Source organism: Pogona vitticeps, chromosome 1, assembly GCF_051106095.1.
Source record: "Pogona vitticeps strain Pit_001003342236 chromosome 1, PviZW2.1, whole genome shotgun sequence".
Lineage (NCBI taxonomy): Eukaryota > Metazoa > Chordata > Lepidosauria > Squamata > Agamidae > Pogona > Pogona vitticeps.
Window position 1 is genome coordinate 150,430,163 of NC_135783.1, and position 22,112 is coordinate 150,452,274.

The 22,112-nt window shown below is 42.9% G+C and overlaps 1 protein-coding gene across 1 annotated transcript in view; it reads left to right on the forward strand.

Annotated features, from left to right (window-relative positions):
• The window catches only part of PLCB1 (phospholipase C beta 1), a 587,785-nt gene that overhangs the window by 184,150 nt on the left and 381,523 nt on the right, over nucleotides 1–22,112 (forward strand). The window contains exon 3 of the mRNA XM_020809018.3: nucleotides 3,385–3,459. Coding sequence (XP_020664677.3) covers nucleotides 3,385–3,459 — 75 coding nt within the window. The remainder of the gene's footprint in view (nucleotides 1–3,384; nucleotides 3,460–22,112) is intronic.

Below are 22,112 nucleotides of genomic sequence, written 5' to 3' on the forward strand. Positions count from 1 at the left end.
GGCAGATGCCTTGGTGGGGTATATGTCCAGGATGGGATTTGCCTCAGAAATAATCACAGATTTGGGCGCATCGTTTACATCGAAGCTCATGAAACGGTTACGGCAAATCTGTGGAATTAAACACAAGGAAACCACTGCATATCACCCTGAAAGTAATGGGTTAACTGAGAAGTTCAATGGGACTCTAATGCGCATGATTAGGGCTTACTTGGCAGAGAATCCAAACAATTGGGACCAGAAGCTGCAATCCCTTTTGTTTGCTTATCGATCAGTGCCACAAGCCAGTACCGGGTTCAGTCCGTTTGAACTTTTATTTGGGAGAAGGGTGAAAGGGCCCCTTGATTTGATCAAACAAAATTGGGAGCAGATCACCCAGGATGACCCACAGGATGTTGTGACATATATAGACTCTTTAAGGAATGACTTAAAGAGAAACCTAGAGCTAGCAGCAGAGACCCTGCAAGCTCAAAAGGTCAGAAAGAAAACTTGGGATGACCAGGAAGGCAGGGAGAGGCGCTTTGACCCAGGGGAGGAAGTGCTTTGGCCTAGGCTCTACAAAGAGAACAAACTGCAGCTCGGTAGCCCAGAAATAAAATATTTGGGTCACATAATAGGGGGAGGAGTGATCAAACCCCTAGAGGCCAAGATAGAAGCAGTTCGTGATTGGCCCAGACCCAACACCAAGAAAAAAGTCAAATCATTTCTTGGGTTGGTGGGCTACTACAGAAAGTTCATCCCGAGGTTTAGCGAGATTGCGGCTCCGCTGACCGATCTGACGAGGAAGAAGGCTGATGACCGCATCCCGTGGACCAGCGACTGTGAGGAGGCGTTCCAGAGGTTGAAGCAGGCGCTCATCAACTATCCAGTGCTGCGTGCTCCAGACTTCGACCGGGAGTTCATCATCTACACCGATGCGTCTAACAGCGGGGTAGGAGCAGTTCTTTGCCAGGAGGATGAGAATGGTGACCAGCATCCAGTGTCCTACCTGAGTAGGAAACTCCAGAAAGGTGAGAGACATTTGGCAACCGTGGAGAAGGAGTGTCTGGCCATAGTCTACGCGATCCAGAAGGCCAAGCCTTACATCTGGGGAAGACATTTTGTTCTGTGCACTGACCATTCACCACTGCAATGGTTAAAGACAATGAAAACCCACAATAGTAAACTTATGAGGTGGGCTTTAAACCTGCAAGACTATGACTTTGAAGTGAAGGTGGTCAGAGGGTCAGTGAACTGTGTTGCTGACGCCTTGTCAAGAAGACCTGAAGAATGAAGACGGCGAAAGAAACATGGACTATGTATATATATTGATGACAAAAGGTTAAATGTACCTGGTTTTTTTGAATTTGGTTTGTATGAATAAAGGTAACTTGATGTAATGTATATGGTAAATGTTTAACTTAGAGTGTAAGTATAAGTAAGTATGATATTGTATGTATAACTGTTTTTGTGTGTTTTATCCAGGTTGTTTTTTGGTGAAAAGCACCTTAGCTTTCCCCCTACAAAACAACTTATAAAGAGGGGAGGTGTTACATACAGCACTGATGTTACCTGTCTGTCATGGGTTTGGAGGGAAAGTTCCATCCTATGGGGAGTGGAAGGCGGGACATCAGGAGGAGGGGCTGTACTGTATATATATGTGAAGCGTGTGAGGAGAGAAGGAGAAGAAGCAGCAGCTGGGAAGAAGAAGCTGGTGTGGGAGTCTGTGTGTCAGACAGGGTACTACTGTGTGTCAGTCAGTACCAACCTGATAGGTTCAGGTGTCTGTATGGTTAGCCAGAACTGATAGGTTCAGGGTCTGTGCTTCAAGTTAAGTGTTCTGTGTGAACCAAACTGTGTGCATGTATGAATGAGATTAAGCCACGTTACTATATCTTATTCACCTGATCATTTTATTTTCCCTGTGTGTTGTATTTAAATAAACCTTATTCTTTTATTTGTTGAAAATCCATCCCTGGTCTGTGTGACTTCTTATAGGGAATGGTTGGTGGCAGCTTAGTTAACGTGTGGCAGATCCCAGTAGGTCTGGGTTTGTCACAGTCACCTTTTGCACTACAACTCCCCAAATACTGTAGACAGCAGGGCTATGATGGTTGCAGGATTCGGGGTGAGGTGGGTCATGAACCAAAACAACAAATGCTCCCAAGTTCTCTCTGCATTAGCAGAAGAATCCTGACATTGGCTGGCAAGCCTTATCAGAACTGGAGAGAGAGACAGCTTACCTGTTCCTTCTGGTTTGAAGGGAGGAAGTAAGTGGGGAGGGAGATGGGTGAGGGTGGAAGAGGATGCATCTTGCTTGGCACAGAAGCTTTTGCATCCTGGTTTTCAATGAGTTCGAATGCTGCTTCCTGAGACTCAGGCAAGCAAATTTAATAGAACTTGGCACTGACTACTGCGTCTCTCCTGTGTATCTGATTTGGATTTAGAGCAAATGAGCTGTACTAATTATCTGTATTAGCATAAAGAGATGCTCAATTTCATAAACATTGCCAGTGCTGGATTGTTACAGTATACCACAACACATTAGATTTAAACATCTCTGATCTTTGGAGAATTGACTGAACTAATGATAAATTCATGTAGGTGCATAAGACCTCTTCCCCACCCCCGAATGTGTACTTCCCCTTAAGAGAGTACCATTACATTTGAAAAAATGGCAATTGATATGCCGTATTTGAGAGTTGCTTTTAGAACTAATTTAATATACTAGTAATTTACATTTTCAGAAGGGTTATAACACCTCAGGGAGATCTTGGCCCCAGAGAACAGCGAATCTCATATCTTAAAGAAATGGGTTGTATCAGAGACTAGTCTTGTGGCTTCTGTTACTTGGGTATCGTCATCACAAACAGGGACAGAATGTTGCCATGTGATCCTAGTAGATAATGCTGGAGATTTGGCATGCTGAGGGTCAGTAGTCATTTCTTTGGATGTAGTCAAGGGGACTCATGGGGGCCAATTATATTTTAGGATTCTCCCCTTGGAAGAAGTGGAAGTTTGAAGTTGCCTATGGTTTTTCTCCTGCCAGAATTACTTCTGTTTCCTGAGTCTGGAGTTGTCTTTCTGGCTAGCTATTTGACTGTGTACTCTAGGACAAAAAATGAGGAATGTCTGGTCTCCAAATGATGTTGCTGGATTACACATCTTGTTGTCCCTTACTGTTAGCTATGCTCGCTGGGGATGGTGGGAGTTCCATTCTAGCAGCATCTAATATGGTGGCACACATTCCCCATTCCTGAGCTACAGTTTGGTTAAAGCCATTAAAAGCCTGAATAAAAGCAGGGTTGCAAATAATTTCATAAACAAGAATTCTGTGTAATCTGTTTAATAACATGATTTATCAAGTGCAGTAAAACATATTTTTCCCTCTCTCTGCTCTCATGTCAGGTACAGGAATCAGAGCTGTTAGATATCAGCCTTGTCAAAGATGCACGATGTGGAAAACACGCTCGAGCTCCTAAGGTAGGAAAAAACTCTTGTGTGTTGTGATCAACGTTCCCTTCTCTGGTTTTGTAGATTGGGAGTGGGGGGTTCAACTAGAAAATATAGCCATTCAAAACATTTTAATTGTTTTACAACTGGAAAGAGGGCGAGAACTGCTATATAAGGTAACTCCAGCATTGGTTAATAGATTCTCATCATACGGCCTCGTGCCAGAATGTTTTTCTGAACATAATCATTATTGCTAATAATTCTGCATTTAAATTGGTTCTCATTCCACCATCTAAATCCTGCCTCCAACCTTATATAAAATGAATATATATCTGGAACTCCCAAACTTTGCTCCAAGTATTTGTGGAAATGAGCTTTTATTTATTTGTTTATTTATTTAGTTAACTCATATGCCGCCCACACTACCCAAAGGTCTCTGGGCGGCTTTTGTGTCCAGTCTTATGTTGTAATAAATTGTGGACAAAATAAGTCAAAAAGATGCTATATGACTTTCAGTTTTAATTCCTTTCAGTTTTAACGTTCCAGATATTGTAGTTATACTTTACAGTTTTGTAGTGAAGAAAACAAACCTTATTCCATGCGTGGAAAATGAAAAAAGCAGTATCCATTACTATAGAGATAAAATGTATTTTGTGCACTGTTCCTGAAGTTTCAGAGAGCATCTCTAAAGAAGCAAACCTATTCATCTGCTGTTCATGCAGATATATAGTAAGCTTAATTCAGTGACTATAAATGCTTTTATTGTACTGAAGATTGCATTGTCCAGTACTTTGGTAGGTTTGATGTGTTACCAGCTTGTAGAAACAAGGCCAAGGTCTTTTTCTGAGACAGTGGGTGAACTGGTGGGTCTAGTGTTGATTTCACATTGTGTCATATATATAGGTGTGTGTTGGTGTGCATATTGAGGGACTGGGTTCTGATAGCCATTGGTTAGGTTGGATGTGTGCCAGGAGATTCTGGTTAAAACAGTTTTAGGGGTAAGAATTGTGTGAATAGAATTATGTGGAACAATGTGGTGATTTGGTTGGTATATGCTGCCTGCCTGTCGAGATCCTGTTTGATCAACAAGGAGGGAGTATATGAGAGGGAGAGCAATTTAGTTTAAGTTTAATTTGGAGGCAGAAAGAGCTATGGGGCAGGTGGAACTTCAGATTCAAGGTTGCTAGAGTGGAATCAGGGTCTGAGATGGATGGGAAAAAGTTAAGGAGAAGAGCGAGACCTAAGATATAAATATGTATCAAAATATAGGGTATATAGGGTAATGTGTGTGTGTGTGTGTATGTGTGTATGTGTGTATGTGTGTATGTGTATGCGTATGCGTATGTGTATACATACATACATACATACATACATACATACATACATACATACATACATACATACATACATACATACATACATACATGTGTGTGTGTGTGTGTGTGTGTGTGTGTGTGTGTGTTTACACACAAACATTCCATTGGGCTGCAGTAGTTATATTTATCAGTAAGAGAATTAGAACTATAAGAAGACTTGCTAGCCTTCAGAGTACAGAGTTGCCAGAGCTGGGCACTTTGTGTCTTCTTGCCACTACCCTCTGAGTGAAATCACAGATGCCAGGATGGTGAACCCCTCCAGCTTCCTACTGCATGCCAGTGATTGTGGAACTGTCCGACAACACAGTGGATGGGGCAGGTAGCAGTCCTGTAACTCTGTTATTTATCAGTGGTCCCCAACCTTTTTCGGTCCGCAGACCGCCTGGGAAAGGTGGGGGCACCTCCCGTGCTCGTGCGCATGCGTGAAGAAACATGCCCGCGTGCATGTGTGTTTAGTCGTTTAGTCGTGTCCGACTCTTCGTGACCCCATGGACCAGAGCACACCAGGCCCTCCTGTCTTCTACTGCCTCCCGGAGTTGTGTCAGGTTCATGTTGGTTGCTTCGCAGACACTGTCCAGCCATCTCATCCTCGGTCGTCCCCTTCTCCTCTTGCCTTCACACTTTCCCAACATCAAAGTCTTTTCCAGGGAGTCTTTTCTTCTCATTAGATGGCCAAAGTACTGGAGCCTCAGCTTCAGGATCTGTCCTTCCAGTGAGCACTCAGGGTTGATTTCCTTTAGAACTGATAGGTTTGTTCTCCTTGCAGTCCAGGGGATTCTCAAGAGCCTCCTCCAGCACCACAATTCAAAGGCATCAATTCTTCGGCGGTCTGCTTTCTTTATGGTCCAGCTCTCACTTCCATACATCACGACAGGAAAAACCATAGCTTTGACTATTCGGACTTTTGTTGGCAAGGTGATGTCTCTGCTTTTCAAGATGCTGTCCAGATTTGTCATCGCTTTCCTCCCAAGAAGAAGGCGCCTTTTAATTTCAGGGCTGCTGTCTCCATCTGCAGTGATCATGGAGCCCAGGAAGATAAAATTTGACACTGCCTCCATATCTTCCCCTTCTATTTCCCAGGAGGTGATGGGACCAGTGGCCATGATCTTAGTTTTTTTGATGTTGAGTTTCAGACCGTTTTTTGCACTCTCCTCTTTCACTCTCATTACAAGGTTCTTTAATTCCTCCTCACTTTCTGCCATCAGAGTGGTATCATCTGCATATCGGAGGTTGTTGATATTTCTTCCGGCAATCTTAATTCCGGCTTGGGTTTCTTCCAGTCCAGCCTTCCGCATGATGTATTCTGCATATAAGTTAAATAAGCTGGGGGACAATATACAGCCTTGCCGTACTCCTTGTTACATACAGCACTGATGTTACCTGTCTGTCATGGGTTTGGAGGGAAAGTTCCATCCTATGGGGAGTGGAAGGCGGGACATCAGGAGGAGGGGCTGTACTGTATATATATATGGAGAGAAGCTGGAGGAGAGCTGAAGAAGAGCTGAGAGAAGAAGCTGGAGTGGGAGTCTGTGTGTCAGACAGGGTACTACTGTGTGTCAGTCAGTACCAACCTGATAGGTTCAGGTGTCTGTATGGGTAGCCAGAACTGATAGGTTCAGGGTCTGTGCTTTATTTAAAGGTGTTCTGTGTGAACCAGACTGGTGTATGTATGATTGAGACTAAGCCACGTTACTGTATCTTATTCACTTAATCATTTTATTTTCCCTGTGTGTTATTTAAATAAACCTTATTCCTTTATTTGTTAAAAATCCATTCCTGGTCTGTGTGACTCCTTACAGGGAATGGTTGGTGGCAGCTTAGTGAAACTGTGGCATATCCCAGTAGGTCTGGGGTTGTCACATTGATTGGTGTCCAGTGTGTGGGATACGACTGGTCCAGTTGTCCAGTGGTCCAGCAAGGCCTTGGCAAGTGTGCCCAGAGCAAGGGGGGTCTAGTCAGGGACAATCTGAGAGCGCGTAGGTAATCTTTTAGGCTTACCTCACGGGGAGGTAGGCTAGTGGAAGAACGTGTGACCTCAGATTGGTGGGACTAGATTAGGGAGCTCTGAGGCAACCTGTTTTGGCGGGAAAAGGCTGAGGCAAAGCTGAGTGAAGTAGCAGTGATCTAGCCTGTCTGCTGAGAGGCCTAGCAGAGGGGGGTGGACTCTGGCTGGCAACAGTTGCAAGTTAGTGCTGAAGAACAGCAGCAATCTATAGAAGGCTGGTTCTGAGGCAAAAGAAAAAAAAGTGGTCGCTTTATTTTGAGGCTTGACTTTTGAAAGCAGCCTGTTCTGGGGGGGGATTATGCCCTTGACTCGAAGCCAAATGGTAGAAATGGAAAAAGAAGAAAGATTGGAGAGAGAGAGGATGGCGTTTGAGTTAAGAAAATTGGAAAGGGAGGCCAGAGAAAGAGCTGAAATCAGTCAGGCAGAGGCAGATGCCAAGGAAAGGGGAATGGCCATGAGGATGAAAGAGATGGAACTGAAACACAGAATTAGAATGGCACAATTAGAATTAACATTCCTAAATAAGAAAAATAACAATTTATCAGTTGAAGAAATGTCAAAGAAAGAAAAGTATGAGGCTCAGGTCAGACAAAGTGAGCAAGATCTTGAAAAATATAATCAGCAAAAAGACATTAAATTAAAAGAAATCAGAGATAAGACTGAAGAAAAAGTAAAAGAGATAAAAGCTAGGGCTGAGGAAGAAATTTTACAGATCAGGGCTGAGTTTGAGGCTAAGCAAAAGGAGCTGGATTTGAGAATAAAAGAGAAGAAATTGCAGCTAGAAAAGAAACCAAAAGAAGGCACACAGGTTAAGGCACAACACCAAAACCTGAATTATTCTGAAGAAAACATGAGGGAAACATGGGACCCTAAGTACTCCAAAGGGTTAGTTCAGAGCCCGCCAAAAATGGGTGGCCATTTTGTTGATAAAACTTCTGGGCAGAGCCAGTCCAGGAACCAGATTTTGGAGGGAAAACCAAAACCAGAGGAGAAAGACTCCAAGTACAGCAGAAAATGTTATTTCTGTCAAGGAAAGGGCCATCTAATCTCAGGGTGTGAGAAATGGAAGCAGATAAAGGGAAATTTGCCTCATGATTTGAGTGGAACCAAGCCAAAAGCTGTGTTCTGTGTCCAGAAAGAGCAAAGCTCCTTGTCACTGAGGGAGCCTGTTGCCATGGCTACTCAATCTGGAACAGTTACATCTGCTGATCAGGCTGAGGAAAATGGTCCTCTTGTGGAGGTCAAGCGCTGCTTGCTAGTGAGAACAGGTTCGCAGTTGTTTGAAACCGCAGGGGTGGACGTAGGAATACTTGACCATCAGTATAGGGGGCTGAGGGATACTTGTTCCCAGGTGACCCTGTGCCATCCAGATATTATTCCTAGGGAGTATATAATCCCGAATGAGAGCATGAAGGTGGCAGGGATTGAGGGACAGGTGATCTCGCTGCCAGTAGCTGAGGTACCGGTGAACTTTCAAGGCTGGAGGGGAGTTTGGCGGCTAGCGATTTCATCGACTCTGCCAGCAGCCGTGCTCGTGGGAAATGACCTGGCTGAACATGTGAAACGGGTGCTAGTGATTACACGCTCACAAGCCACCACGGGGACAGTTCAGGGGGGTACTGGAGAGCCCGAAACGGAAGCAGGTGGGGAGAGTTCCGAAGCTGTGGTGGAAACCTTAACCACAGACAGCCGATTTGGCCAAGAGCAAAAGGCAGACGCCACTCTCCAAAAGTGTTTTGAACAGGTGACAGACGCCCAGCTAACACCTGAAACCCCAGTGAGATTTTGAGAGAAAAAGGGGATTTTATATAGAGAGACCCTGAGGAATATCTCAAAAGGGGGAGATGGGATCAGAAGTCAGCTAGTGGTACCTGAAAAGTATCACCCCATGATCTTACAAAGGGGGCACTCTGACATGTTTGCTGCGCACTTAGGGGTGAACAAAACACAGCAGAGAATCACACAGAATTTTTACTGGCCTGAAATAGGGAAGCAGATCAAGGAGTTCTGTAAACAATGTGATGTGTGTCAGAGGCAGGGGAATAACCGTGACAGGACCAAAGCAAAGTTGTGCCCTTTGCCTGTGATTGACACTCCGTTCAAATGTATAGGGGTGGATATTGTGGATATTTGCCCAAGGCCACAAAGAGGGGGAACAGGTTCATTCTCACCATTGTGGACCATGCCACGAGGTACCCTGAAGCCATACCCTTAACTAACATTGAAACTAACACAGTGGCAGATGCCTTGGTGGGGTATATGTCCAGGATGGGATTTGCCTCAGAAATAATCACAGATTTGGGCGCATCGTTTACATCGAAGCTCATGAAACGGTTATGGCAAATCTGTGGAATTAAACACAAGGAAACCACTGCCTATCATCCTGAAAGTAATGGGTTAACGGAGAAGTTCAATGGGACTCTGATGCGCATGATTAGGGCTTACTTGGCAGAGAATCCAAACAATTGGGACCAGAAGCTGCAATCCCTTTTGTTTGCTTATCAATCAGTGCCACAAGCCAGTACCGGGTTCAGTCCGTTTGAACTCTTGTTTGGGAGAAGGGTGAAAGGGCCCCTTGATTTAATCAAACAAAATTGGGAGCAGATCACCCAGGATGACCCACAAGACGTTGTGACATACATAGACACCTTGTTGAATGACCTAAAGAGAAACCTAGAGCTAGCAGCAGAGACCCTGCAAGCTCAAAAGGTCAGAAAGAAAGCTTGGGATGACCAGAAAGCCAGGGAGAGGCACTTTGACCCAGGGGAGGAAGTGCTTTGGCTTAGGCCCTGCAGAGAGAACAAACTGCAGCTGGGTAGCCCAGAAATAAAATACTTGGGTCACATAGTAGGGGGAGGAGTGATAAAACTCCTAGAGGCCAAGATAGAAGCAGTTCGTGATTGGCCCAGACCCAACACCAAGAAAAAAGTCAAATCATTTCTTGGGTTGGTGGGCTACTACAGAAAGTTCATCCCGAGGTTTAGCGAGATTGCGGCTCCGCTGACCGATCTGACGAGGAAGAAGACTGATGACCGCATCCCGTGGACCAGCGACTGTGAGGAGGCGTTCCAGAGGTTGAAGGAGGCCCTCATCAACTATCCAGTGCTGCGTGCTCCAGACTTCGACCGGGAGTTCATCATCTACACCGATGCGTCTAACAGCGGGGTAGGAGCAGTTCTTTGCCAGGAGGATGAGAATGGTGACCAGCATCCAGTGTCCTACCTGAGTAGGAAACTCCAGAAAGGTGAGAGACATTTGGCAACCGTGGAAAAGGAGTGCCTGGCCATAGTCTACGCGATCCAGAAGGCCAAGCCTTACATCTGGGGAAGACATTTTATTCTGTGCACTGACCATTCACCACTGCAATGGTTAAAGACAATGAAAACCCACAATAGTAAACTTATGAGGTGGGCTTTAAACCTGCAAGACTATGACTTTGAAGTGAAGGTGGTCAGAGGGTCAGTGAACTGTGTTGCTGACGCCTTGTCAAGAAGACCCGAAGAATGAAGACGGCGGAAGGAACATGGACTATGTATATATTTTGGTGACCAAAAAGTTAAATGTACCTGTTGTTTATTAAACATGCCCGGTTTGTATCAATAAAGGTAACTTGATGTATTGTAAATGGTAAATGTTTAGATGCCTAATTGATATGTTTATCCTAGAGTAAGTATGGTATTGTATGTTATTGTATAACTGTTTTTGTGTGTTTTGATCCAGGTTGTTTTTTGGAGAAAAGCACTTTAGCTTTCCCCCTACAAAACAACTTATAAAGAGGGGAGGTGTTACATACAGCACTGATGTTACCTGTCTGTCATGGGTTTGGAGGGAAAGTTCCATCCTATGGGGAGTGGAAGGCGGGACATCAGGAGGAGGGGCTGTACTGTATATATATATGGAGAGAAGCTGGAGGAGAGCTGAAGAAGAGCTGAGAGAAGAAGCTGGAGTGGGAGTCTGTGTGTCAGACAGGGTACTACTGTGTGTCAGTCAGTACCAACCTGATAGGTTCAGGTGTCTGTATGGGTAGCCAGAACTGATAGGTTCAGGGTCTGTGCTTTATTTAAAGGTGTTCTGTGTGAACCAGACTGGTGTATGTATGATTGAGACTAAGCCACGTTACTGTATCTTATTCACTTAATCATTTTATTTTCCCTGTGTGTTATTTAAATAAACCTTATTCCTTTATTTGTTAAAAATCCATTCCTGGTCTGTGTGACTCCTTACAGGGAATGGTTGGTGGCAGCTTAGTGAAACTGTGGCATATCCCAGTAGGTCTGGGGTTGTCACACTCCTTTCCCAATTTTGAACCACTCAGTTGTTCCATGACCAGTTCTAACTGTTGCTTCCTGTCCCACATACAGGTTTCTCAGGAGACAGATAAAGTGGTCAGGCACTCCCATTTCTTTAAGAACTTGCCATAGTTTGCTGTGGTCCACACAGTCAAAGGCTTTCGCATATTCAATGAAGCAGAAGTAGATATTTTTCTGGAACTCTCTGGCTTTCTCCATAATCCAGCGCAAGTTAGCAATTTGGTCTCGAGTTCCTCTGCCTCTTCGGAATCCAGCTTGTACTTCTGGGAGTTCTCGGTCCACATACTGCTGAAGCCTACCTTGTAGGATTTTGAGCATAACCTTGCTAGCGTGCGAAATGAGTGCAATTGTACGGTAGTTGGAGCATTCTTTGGCACTGCCTTTCTTTGGGATTGGGATGTAGACTGATCTTTTCCAATCCTCTGGCCACTGTTGAGTTTTCCAAACTTGCTGGCATATTGAATGTAGCACCTTAACAACATCATCTTTCAAGATTTTAAATAGTTCAACTGGAATGCCATCACCTCCACTGGCCTTGTTGTTAGCCAGGCTTTCTAAGGCCCACTTGACTTCGCTGTCCAGGATGTCTGGCTCAAGGTCAGCAACTACATTGTCTGGGTTGTCCGGGATATCCACATCTTTCTGATATAATTCCTCTGTGTATTCTTGCCACCTCTTCTTGACGTCTTCTGCTTCTGTTAGGTCCCTCCCATTTTTGTCTTTTATCATGTTCATCTTTGCGCAAAATGTTCCTCTAATATGTCCAATTTTCCTGAACAGATCTCTGGTCTTTCCTTTTCTGTTATCTTCCTCTATTTCTTTGCATTGTTTATTTAAGAAGGCCCTCTTGTCTCTCCTTGCTATTCTTTGGAAGTCTGAATTCAAGTTTCTGTAACTTTCCCTATCTCCCTTGCATTTTGCTTCCCTTCTCCTCTCTGCTATTTCTAAGGCCTCGTTGGACAGCCACTTTGCTTTCTTGCATTTCCTTTTCTTTGGGATGGTTTTCGTTGCTGCCTCCTGGACAATGTTACGAGCCTCTATCCAAAGTTCTTCAGGCACTCTGTCCACCAAATCTAGTTCCTTAAATCTGTTCTTTACTTCCACTGTGTATTCATAAGGGATTTGGTTTAGATTATACCTGAGTGGCCCAGTGGTTTTTCCTAATCTCTTCAGTCTAAGCTTGAATTTTGCTATGAGAAGCTGATGATCAGAACCGCAGTCAGCTCCAGGTCTTGTTTTTGCTGACTGTATAGAGCTTCTCCATCTTTGGCTGCAGAGAATATAATCAATCTGATTTCGATATTGCCCATCTGGTGATTTCCATGTATAGAGTCGCCTCTTGTGTTGTTGGAAAAGAGTGTTTGTGATGACCAGCTTATTCTCTTGACAAAACTCTATTAGCCTTTGTCCTGCTTCGTTCTGAACTCCAAGGCCAAACTTCCCTGTTGTTCCTTTTATCTCTTGGCTCCCTACTTTAGCATTCCAGTCCCCTAGAATGAGAAGAACATCTTTCTTTGGTGTCAGTTCTAGAAGGTGTTGTAAATCTTCATAGAATTGTTCAATTTCAGTCTCCTCAGCAATGCTGGTTGGTGCATAAACTTGGATTATTGTGATGTTGAATGGTCTGCCTTGGATTCGTATTGACATCATTCTATCATTTTTGAGATTGTATCCCATTACAGCTTTTCCCACTCTTTTGTTGACTATGAGGGCTACTCCATTCCTTCTACGGGATTCTTGTCCACAATAGTAGATATGATAATCATCTGAGCTGAATTCGCCCATTCCTGTCCATTTTAGTTCACTGATGCCCAGGATGTCGATGTTTATTCTTGCCATCTCCTGTTTGACCACCTCCAGCTTCCCAATGTTCATAGATCTTACATTCCAGGTTCCTATGCAGTATTTTTCTTTGCAGCATTGGATTTTCCTTTCACTTCCAGGCACGTCCACAGCTGAGCGTCCTTTCGGCTTTGGCCCAACCACTTCATTAGCTCTGGAGCTACTTGTACTTGTCCTCCGCTCTTCCTCAGTAGCATGTTGGACGCCTTCCGACCTGAGGGGCCCATCTTCCAGCGTCATATCTTTTAGCCTTTTGTTTCTGATCATGGGGCGTTCTTGGCAAAGATACTGGAGTGGCTTGCCATTTCCTACTCCAGGTGGATTGCGTTTAGTCGGAACTCTCCACTATGTCCTGTCCGTCTTGGGTGTCCCTGCACGGCATAGCCCATAGTTTCTCTGAGTTACTCAAGCCCCTTCGCCACGACAAGGCAGCAATCCATGCATACGCATGTGCAAATGGCAGTGCAGCACTTGTCTGGGCACGCTTTGCGCAGGTGCAAAAGGGCTGTGCAGGGGCGAGTGCATGCTGGGGGTGGGGCGGGAGGTCTGTCTTGGCGGCCCAGTCTGGCTCAGGCCACGGACCGGCACCGGGCCATGGACCAGGGGTTGGGGACCTCTGATTTAGATTACTCGTTCCTTGCTACCAGCTGCATTGCTTGCAAAACTATATGCCTTTTAATGATCTGTGCTACTTTGTAGATTAAGCTTTAAACTCATGGATGCATTTAAATTACCGGTAAGCTGAATTAATCAGTGCAATTTAGAAACGAAATAATCCCTAGATGTAAATAACCCCCACAACTCTGTTAACATGCATATTGTATCTTAAGTATCAAGGTGTCTTGGATTTATGGCTCTGACAGGCTGACACATGTCTTCTCTTATTATATGTGAACAGCTCCTTTCTAGGGGAATAGCTATACAGTAGGTGCCATGAATCTGTGATCATTTCTACAAGTGATACCTAATTATTCCTTTGCATTTTCTGCATCTAAACTGAATGAAAAGCTACATTGCTGAATTGAATCAGGCTTTTTTGCATTTTCAGCTTATTCATTGACATTCAGATGTGTGCCTTCCAGGCTGATAAATATGCTTAGTGGTACTTGTGAAAAATCCTTAGGTCTCATCACTATACTTCATGTAAATAAGTCACTATCCTTGGCCTTATTCAATTAAAAATGGCAGCTGCCCTGTTGCAGGTACCATGTCTTTGAATATATCGTTTGACTAAATAATTGCTTTTCATGGAACATTTGAAGTCTTTTTCCAAGGGCCTATTAGAGCCCCAAATTTTCTGAAAGGCTAAGGTTGTAAGTGAAAACCCGCTGTATTTGTTTATAGTGTTCACATATATAAATAACAAATTGGTTATCATTGATTACTGAATTTATGGTGAATAGCATGAGAACATTAATTTTGGAGAGAATATTACTTTTAAAAAGTTTCTCCTATTTTTCTTAAAGAAGAACAATGATTCTGGACCAAATATCTGCTATGCTGAAATGCACATGTTTGCTCTCTCTCTCTCTCCCTCTCCCTCTCTCCCTCCCTCTCCCCCCTCTCTCTCTGTATTTAAATCAAGCTCCATATGTAGCTTTTGTGTTGTTACTCTGGGCCATTCAGGGGCAAGCAACTTTAATTGTAAGGGGCTTAAAAAACAGTCTTTGTTTCATGGTGCCATGCTCCAGCCTTACCTGAATGCCTTTAACTTATATAACAGGAGTCAGTAGGTTTGGGGAGAAAGAGAAAACATTCTTTGACATCTTGCTGACATGTACATTCGTTTTAAAATCTGTTGCACATGCTCTGGCCATGACCTGTCTAGTTCTGGGAAGCAGATTTTCTGTATTTCTTTCTTGTTGTCCTTTATTATCAAAATACCTCCGTAATGCCGCCCCACTTCCTTCCTTCCTTCCTTCCTTCCTTCCTTCCTTCCTTCCTTCCTTCCTTCCTTCCTTCCTTCCTTCCTTCCGTCCTTCCGTCCTTCCGTCCTTCCGTCCTTCCGTCCTTCCGTCCTTCCTTCCGTCCTTCCTTCCTTCCTTCCTTCCTTCCTTCCTTCCTTCCTTCCTTCCTTCCTTCCTTCCTTCCTTCCTTCCTTCCTTCCGTCCTTCCTTTCTTCCTTCCTTCCTTCCTTCCTTCCTTCCTTCCTTCCTTCCTTCCTTCCTTCCTTCCTTCCTGTAGCACTCTACAAACCCATTTTTGTGTTCAGTTTTGTGTTCAGTTCTTCAGTGTGACCTGCTAGTCATCATTCCTGATGTTCAGTTATATTAAAAATACTAATAGTCTGGGAAGGCTCAAAAGTCTTAATCCCATTCCTGAATGGGAAAAGTTATTGCAGTAGCTCCAAATAACATTAATTACTTTTTCATGACCAACGGATCCACCCTTTGTTCACTGCTTTGGCCCCTGCTCAGCTTAATTCTCATTTCTTTCCCTCTTAGACACCTTCCTTCAATTCTCTAGCCTGCCTCTGATTTTCACCATTCCTCTTTTTCTTCCTCCAGACTTCTTTCATTCCTCCTTGGGGGAAAGGGGGCCTTTTCCTCATTCCTCTATTTTCCCAGTCATTTCAGCACCTGTTCCTGATGGGACATTTATGATGCCGTTGCCCTGTCTCACTGATGGGATTTGACAAGGGCTTCGCATGGCGCCGTTCTTCACGGTTCACTCTTCCTGGTTTTCCCACCCATGATTTTGCTTACTGTGGAGAATTTGTTGGGGAGGAAAACTTTAAGCATCTGTACAGAACCTTTTGACTGCTAGTGTGAGCATCAAGAAGTGTTTTGTGCCTACCAACTTCAGGTTAGCTGCAATAACAAAGTGAAAGAAAAGGAGCTGAAAAGGATCATCTTGGAATCAGCAGTATTTTGAGACAGAAAAAGAAAGAAAAGTGCTGAGTGAGGAAGACCATGCAATAGTGCATACTTCTCTGTGTGCCTACATACCCTGAGCCATACATACATGAAAGAAAGTTGAAAGCAAGGGGGCATAATAATTTATCCTTCCTACTACCATTTGAACAATTCTGTTGCCCACTGCCTGGTTCCTTTTTAAAAGATGCCAGTCATTACATGATTTTTGAAGCCCATACCTAGCCTCATCGGAAGTGTTGTGGGTTATTGATGTACATATGAACTGCTTATTTCAGCCACTCGAAAGGAGATTTCCCAAGCTATGAAAAATGGGGCGAAGTCTTGGCCGAGTGTGGAGTAGGCAGGCATATGAAGTTTACAATGTGGGTGTTTTAACCAGGGCACCATTTGTAGGATCATATTCATTATTTCAAATCTTAAATCAGGAAAAGTTGCACTCAATGGTGTTGCTCCTTACCACATACTTGTACTACAAGGGAGAATAATTGTTAAAAAAAAAAACCCTCATCCTGGCAACAGATAATAATTTCCTCCTGTAATCTTTGTCCCCTTATTAATTTCACCCATCTAAAAAGCCACAACCTTTTCCCATGTAAAATGAATCATAGAAATTGATTTCTTCATTACTAGGGCTAGCTGATCTAACAATGAGTGATATATTTTTAAAAGGGGCAAAGTCTAGAATCCTACTCCCACTTTATGCTTTGTGGTAAGGGAAATCACATAGGTATTGACAACAAATTGCCGCTCATTAGTGAGGTGCTGGTTTTACTCCTGGACATAGGCTAGTTTGCACAAGTGGGCACGTGCCCAGATACATAATCAGCACCTCATTACTTTGCTGCTAAGACTCGTGCTGCTTCCTTTCCCCAAGCATAAAATGGCAATAGAATTCTGGGCAATGCTCTGAGCATCGAATCTTGGTTCTCTCCTTAAAATGTCATCTGCGATCGCAATTGCAAATAGGTTTTAAGTAGTCCTATCAGAATATTTGTTGGACAAATGTCAGGTCCCTATGAATACAGAAATATTTGATTTTCTGAAACCTTCTGCTCCTGCAATTATGTGATAAGTGGAAATCTCAGCTGCTTCTGAAAATGGAATTAGATTTCTGATTTCCATGTCCCTGAAGCAAAAAGCTGAGAAGGATGAGCCATAAGCTAAATCCAGGAAATAATAGACTGTCATGTTTTTGAAAACACTTTTGCCTGGTTTATAGCTAATGTTAACACACACAATCACACCCCTTGTCCTTACCCGAAGGACAAATAATTTTGCAACTGATGTTTGCTCTTAGAAATAGCCTGTTTGTGTAAACGTACATACGGTCTATAGAAAGTGCTCAGTTACCTTCAGAACAGCCTCCATGCTCTGTACATTTTCCTTCAAGTTTTTTTAAAAGGGACATTTCATAAGGATGCTGGACTACAGTGTAGAGTTGCCATGTACTACTCCTTATCAGCCACCCACCCTGTGGTATGAATATAACAGTATGAGTCTGCTCTGCAGGTTAGGTGTAAGTTCTACTCTTTCATCCATAACCTCCTCCCCTTCAGCTTACTGGACCATGGAGAATCTTGGCTCCCAGGTGTGACTGGAGAAAGCTGTGGGTTGGCTGCCAGCACTTGAGGGTGGGATGGAGCTAGTGAATGGGCATCTCAGTGCACCGAAGGTGTAGCTTTTATATTACAAACTTAGGAAGGCTCCTCTACATGCAGTTAGCAAATGGAAATTCAAATTAACATGGACGCTTAACATCTTGAAGTTTCTCACAACAGTTTCTATGGAAACTAGGATCTTTATATAGCTCTGAGGATTTTGCTAACAAGCTGAAACAGTGGCATTAGTTGGGTTGGGTGTAGGGCACATTCCCCATGGCGAACATTCATTTTTAAAATGTGCTATGCATTCTATTATTTTCTGCTCAGTAGTCATACATTTTTCAGCAGGGAAAGGCTTTAAAAAGTAATAACAACACCACTCACAAGTTTCCCAAGCCATATTCAAAGAAGATGGCAAATTTCAATATTAAAAGCATTTAATTTCTGCAGCTATTATGAAAGGACAATGTTAAACAAAATTAAAAGATAGGCTTTGGTTCCTCTGTTTTTACAGAACCTAAAACAAGGAAAGTTATTGTTTGGAAACCACAGAGAACAGTAGTTTTAGAGGAGCCCCTGAAGTCCTTCAGAATCTGTAGCACTCTCTTGGAGGCCATGGATCTCGGCATTCTTGTGGGGGACTGGTTGTCATGCCATTCTCTTGTGAATGTGACAAGCAAGATAGGAATTTCCAGCTTACTAATAACTGCTGGATCTGTCACTTCCTGAGACTACAGTGCTCCTTGTCCATGCTCTGGTGGTTTCATGCATGGATTACAGGAACAGCCTTTTGGCAGATCTTCCTCCTTCTTCACTTCATGCTCTTACCCTGGTAAAGAATAGTGTGGTATGAATACCTTTGAATTTACAGATTTACTACCATATTTCCCATCATTGCAGGGAATTGCACTAGGTGCCTACCAGGTCAAGGATTTACTGTATTTTAAAATCCTTGTCCTGACTTTTAAAGCCCTATGTTCTTCCTGTCCTAATTATTCGGCAGAGCTGGTGTCATGGCATATTCCTGGTACATGGAGGTTTAAAAAAAAAACTCCAAGAAGTTTAGCAGGGACAGAAAGATTCTGGACCCCATGAAAAGGAAGCTGATCAAAGCAAGATAAGGGGAACATCATCTGGGTGTTAGAGGAAATGGCATTATGACCAGTGTTTGATGGGGATATTAAAGGGATACAAATGCCCCATCTGGAAGAGTGCCAGAAGATCCAGGAGAAGCAAATATGTAAATGTTTTCTGTTACACTCGTGATCTACTTATTTGCATAGGAAAGCTCTCTCTCTCTCTCTTTCTTGTTCTCTGTTATTGGGTGGAATAACACACTGATAGTGCTATATAAATGATACAGAATGCACCTATTGGGGGCAGATTTGTCCTGTTCGGTGACTGCTTTATTTGCATCTGGTTCTTTCAGTTAGAAACAAAGCTTCTTGGTGTTTTCATCCATACTTTTACAGTAAATGTTACCTTTCTATACAACCTGGAAGAAGAAACCAAATTTCGGAAGACACAGAGACACTCCCATATTTTTAATATGGTAGTGGCTGGCTCAGTGGTTTAAGCATCTGTGGAGCCAGAGGTTGGGAGTTCAGTTACCCAGTGTGCTTCCTTGACAGGGGCTGGGCTTGATAATTCATAAAGTCCCTTTTAGCTCTGCAGTTCTAAAATGGTGGCGATGGTGATGATGACGATGAGTTTTCATTTGTTACCAACTTTTTAACTAGTGCCTGAAACTTGTGTGCCATTTTGACTGACAACCTACTGTCATATGGGATTTCCCCCTGCTTTTAAAAACAATTTTTACTCATCTGGTAGCAAAAACAGCAGTGAAAGGATTCTGCAGTTTCTTTAATCTTTAATTAAATGGTGTGGATATGAATACTGTAGAAGTTACCATCAGAAAGACTAACATTCCATCATGACATACTAAAACCAGCTGCATTTAGAGAGAATAAGCCTTCTGGCATGTCATTTTATATGAGCTGCTTCTTTCATTTTTCTATATTCCTGTTTTAATCCATCAGTGTTTTCCAGGAATTGTTTTGGCTTTGGTTGTCCTAGCTAAATTAGAAACCAGCAGCAGTAACAGCAGCAGGAGTAGAAATTGTGGTGGTTGTCATTTAACAGCCAACAATAAAAAAATTGTGCAATGAATGCAAACTGTTCCCATTTCCCCAAAACTCTTATCTAAATTTGCTTCTTTAATAATGGATCTCTCTGAAGGAATTGCCCTGTTGACAAGTGTCCTGTGTTGCAGACCAATAAGCAAAAAGGGCATATACTATGTTAAGTTATACCACATGTTCTATTTGTTTTTCTTTTTAGACAGAGCATTTCCCCTTGAGTGAAACAGAAGCATGAACTTTGTTGGTTCAAACTGTATTTAATAGGCTTCTCTTAACATACATATTTCTTATTTATCCATTGATGATCTGTAGCTTCGAGTAGTATGGTTTTGCTGGGTATGAAGACACTGCGCATAGTCCAGCCTGCTGGATACAATACTGAACAATTTTGAAGACATTTGGGGAGCCCTTTTTTAAAGGCCATCTAGGACATCTCAGATCTTGTAAATGTCGCTGTTTGTTTCTTACTGAATATTAATCTATTTTTGTTAAATTGTTAAGAGAACTTAATTATTATTAACATGTTATCAGTACATTTGTTTTAAAATATAAAAAAATCAGTTAATTTACTAGAAACAATTCCAAATTTCTAGTCCCACCCTGTTACCTTCAAAGCAGTTAATTGAATTAACCCAGAACATTAGTTGTTTATAATTAGTTGTTGACTTTTAACACATTTTGACATCATTGTTGAAAACTGAGGTGAATTAGGGATAACTAAATGTTATTTCCAAGCTGTGATCCATTCAATATTTTGTGAGTGACGTTTTACCCTCACAGTAGGACTTCCAGTTGTTCTCCTCCTCTAGGCACTTTCAAGCCCTCCCAGATCTGCTCTAGAGTCTAGATCAGCGGTTCCCCACCTTGAGTCCCCAGATGTTCTTTGACTACAACTCCCAAATATCTATCACAGCTAGTGGTGAAGACTTTGGGGAGCTTTAGTCCAAGAACATCTGGGGACTCAATGTTGGGAACCACTGGTCTAGACAGAGCCTAGATTGGAAGAGTGCAAAGAGTCAGCAACAGATTTCAGTGTTCCTCTGTTAGTCAGACAGCCTTGGATGCAGCACAGGGCCCTGATGAGCATTTGATTTTTTGCCCACAGCTGTTGTTTCCCTGTGTCATATTTCAAGCATCTCTGGTACATTTAAGCATCAACCAACTTGTTATTGCACATAGGCAAAGACTAAATATTAATAAAGGGGGTGGGGTGGAAATTAGCTTAATAGCATGCGTGCTATCAGTAGCTATACCATTAGTTTGTGAATCTGAGGGAGTTTGGAATGCCCTTCTGGGAATGCATGAAGCAATCCAGATGGGTGCTTCACAAGAAGTTATACTCATTCTGCGTGATGGGTTGGACAGTGTGCAACCATTCTGGGTCTAGGGGGATCCAACAGTATGCAACAACAACTAACTTGAGGCGGCGTGATCTGCTAGCAACCCACTCAGATGGAGTTGTCCTTAAGGAACAGCAGCAGCAGCAGGTTCATCAGCAGCTGTGCCTTTAGTCTGCAGGGTCCCCAGCCAGCCAGTTGCTGGTCTGGTATGTTCTGTGTAGCAAGTCAGATGTTAAAACAACCAGCTTGCCCCCACTTACTCTTCGTGTGCCTGCAATGGAACAAATTATGAGTGCAATCTGGATTCTATTAAGCATACCATTATCATTCTACCATCCTAGTACCCCTTTAATTGCTTGCCTTCCAGACTTTTAAAATGTGGATTTGTAACAATAATTAGTTGCAAAAGAAAGAAAGGCTTCGTAAAATGTAAGCAACGGATGTACCTCTGAATTTAATGGTTGGAGAAGTTCCGTCTGTTCTGACCTACTTGCAATCATGGCCAGAAGTGTAAACAAAAGAATTCTTAACTTTATCCCCAGAAGCCAACATGCTGTTTGGAAAGGAGAGCTATGTGAGCTTGTGCATTTTAATGTAAGCCATTTTAAAGGAAGGAGAATGGTTGTCCTGAAAAATAAATGACGACACCAAACAATTTGGGGTTTGTTGCTTTGATGAACAATGAACTGAGCACTGTGAATGAATACGACATTAGTCTATTGTTAGCTAAGTGCATGAGTGCCATCAGACCTTCAACACAGCTGGACTGCGATAGCCCATGTTGTATCAGTGCACAGAATACAGTGGTATCAAAATAAAAGGGCCTTTTTCTTAATGGACACTCACGGCTTGGGTGGGGGTGGGGTGGAGGGATAATGTTTTGGACTACAACTCCTAGAATCTCCTATCCAGAAAGGTTGTTCGGTATGCTAGCTTGAGGATTCTAGGAGTTGTATTCCAGAAGAGTAATTTTCCCATTATCTTTGGACACAGGGGAAGAAGTGTGGCTGTAGAGCATTTTGATTATAGAAGAAATCAAAACAATGCAGTTAAATGGAATGTTGTATACATTTCTTACCTGAATAATAATGAAAAATATATATATATCTTTGGGCTAAAACTGTTGAGCCTCCTAGATGGAGGGGGAGGTCAGAAAAAAAGCCAGCAACCCGTTCCCGAAACCACTTGGCAT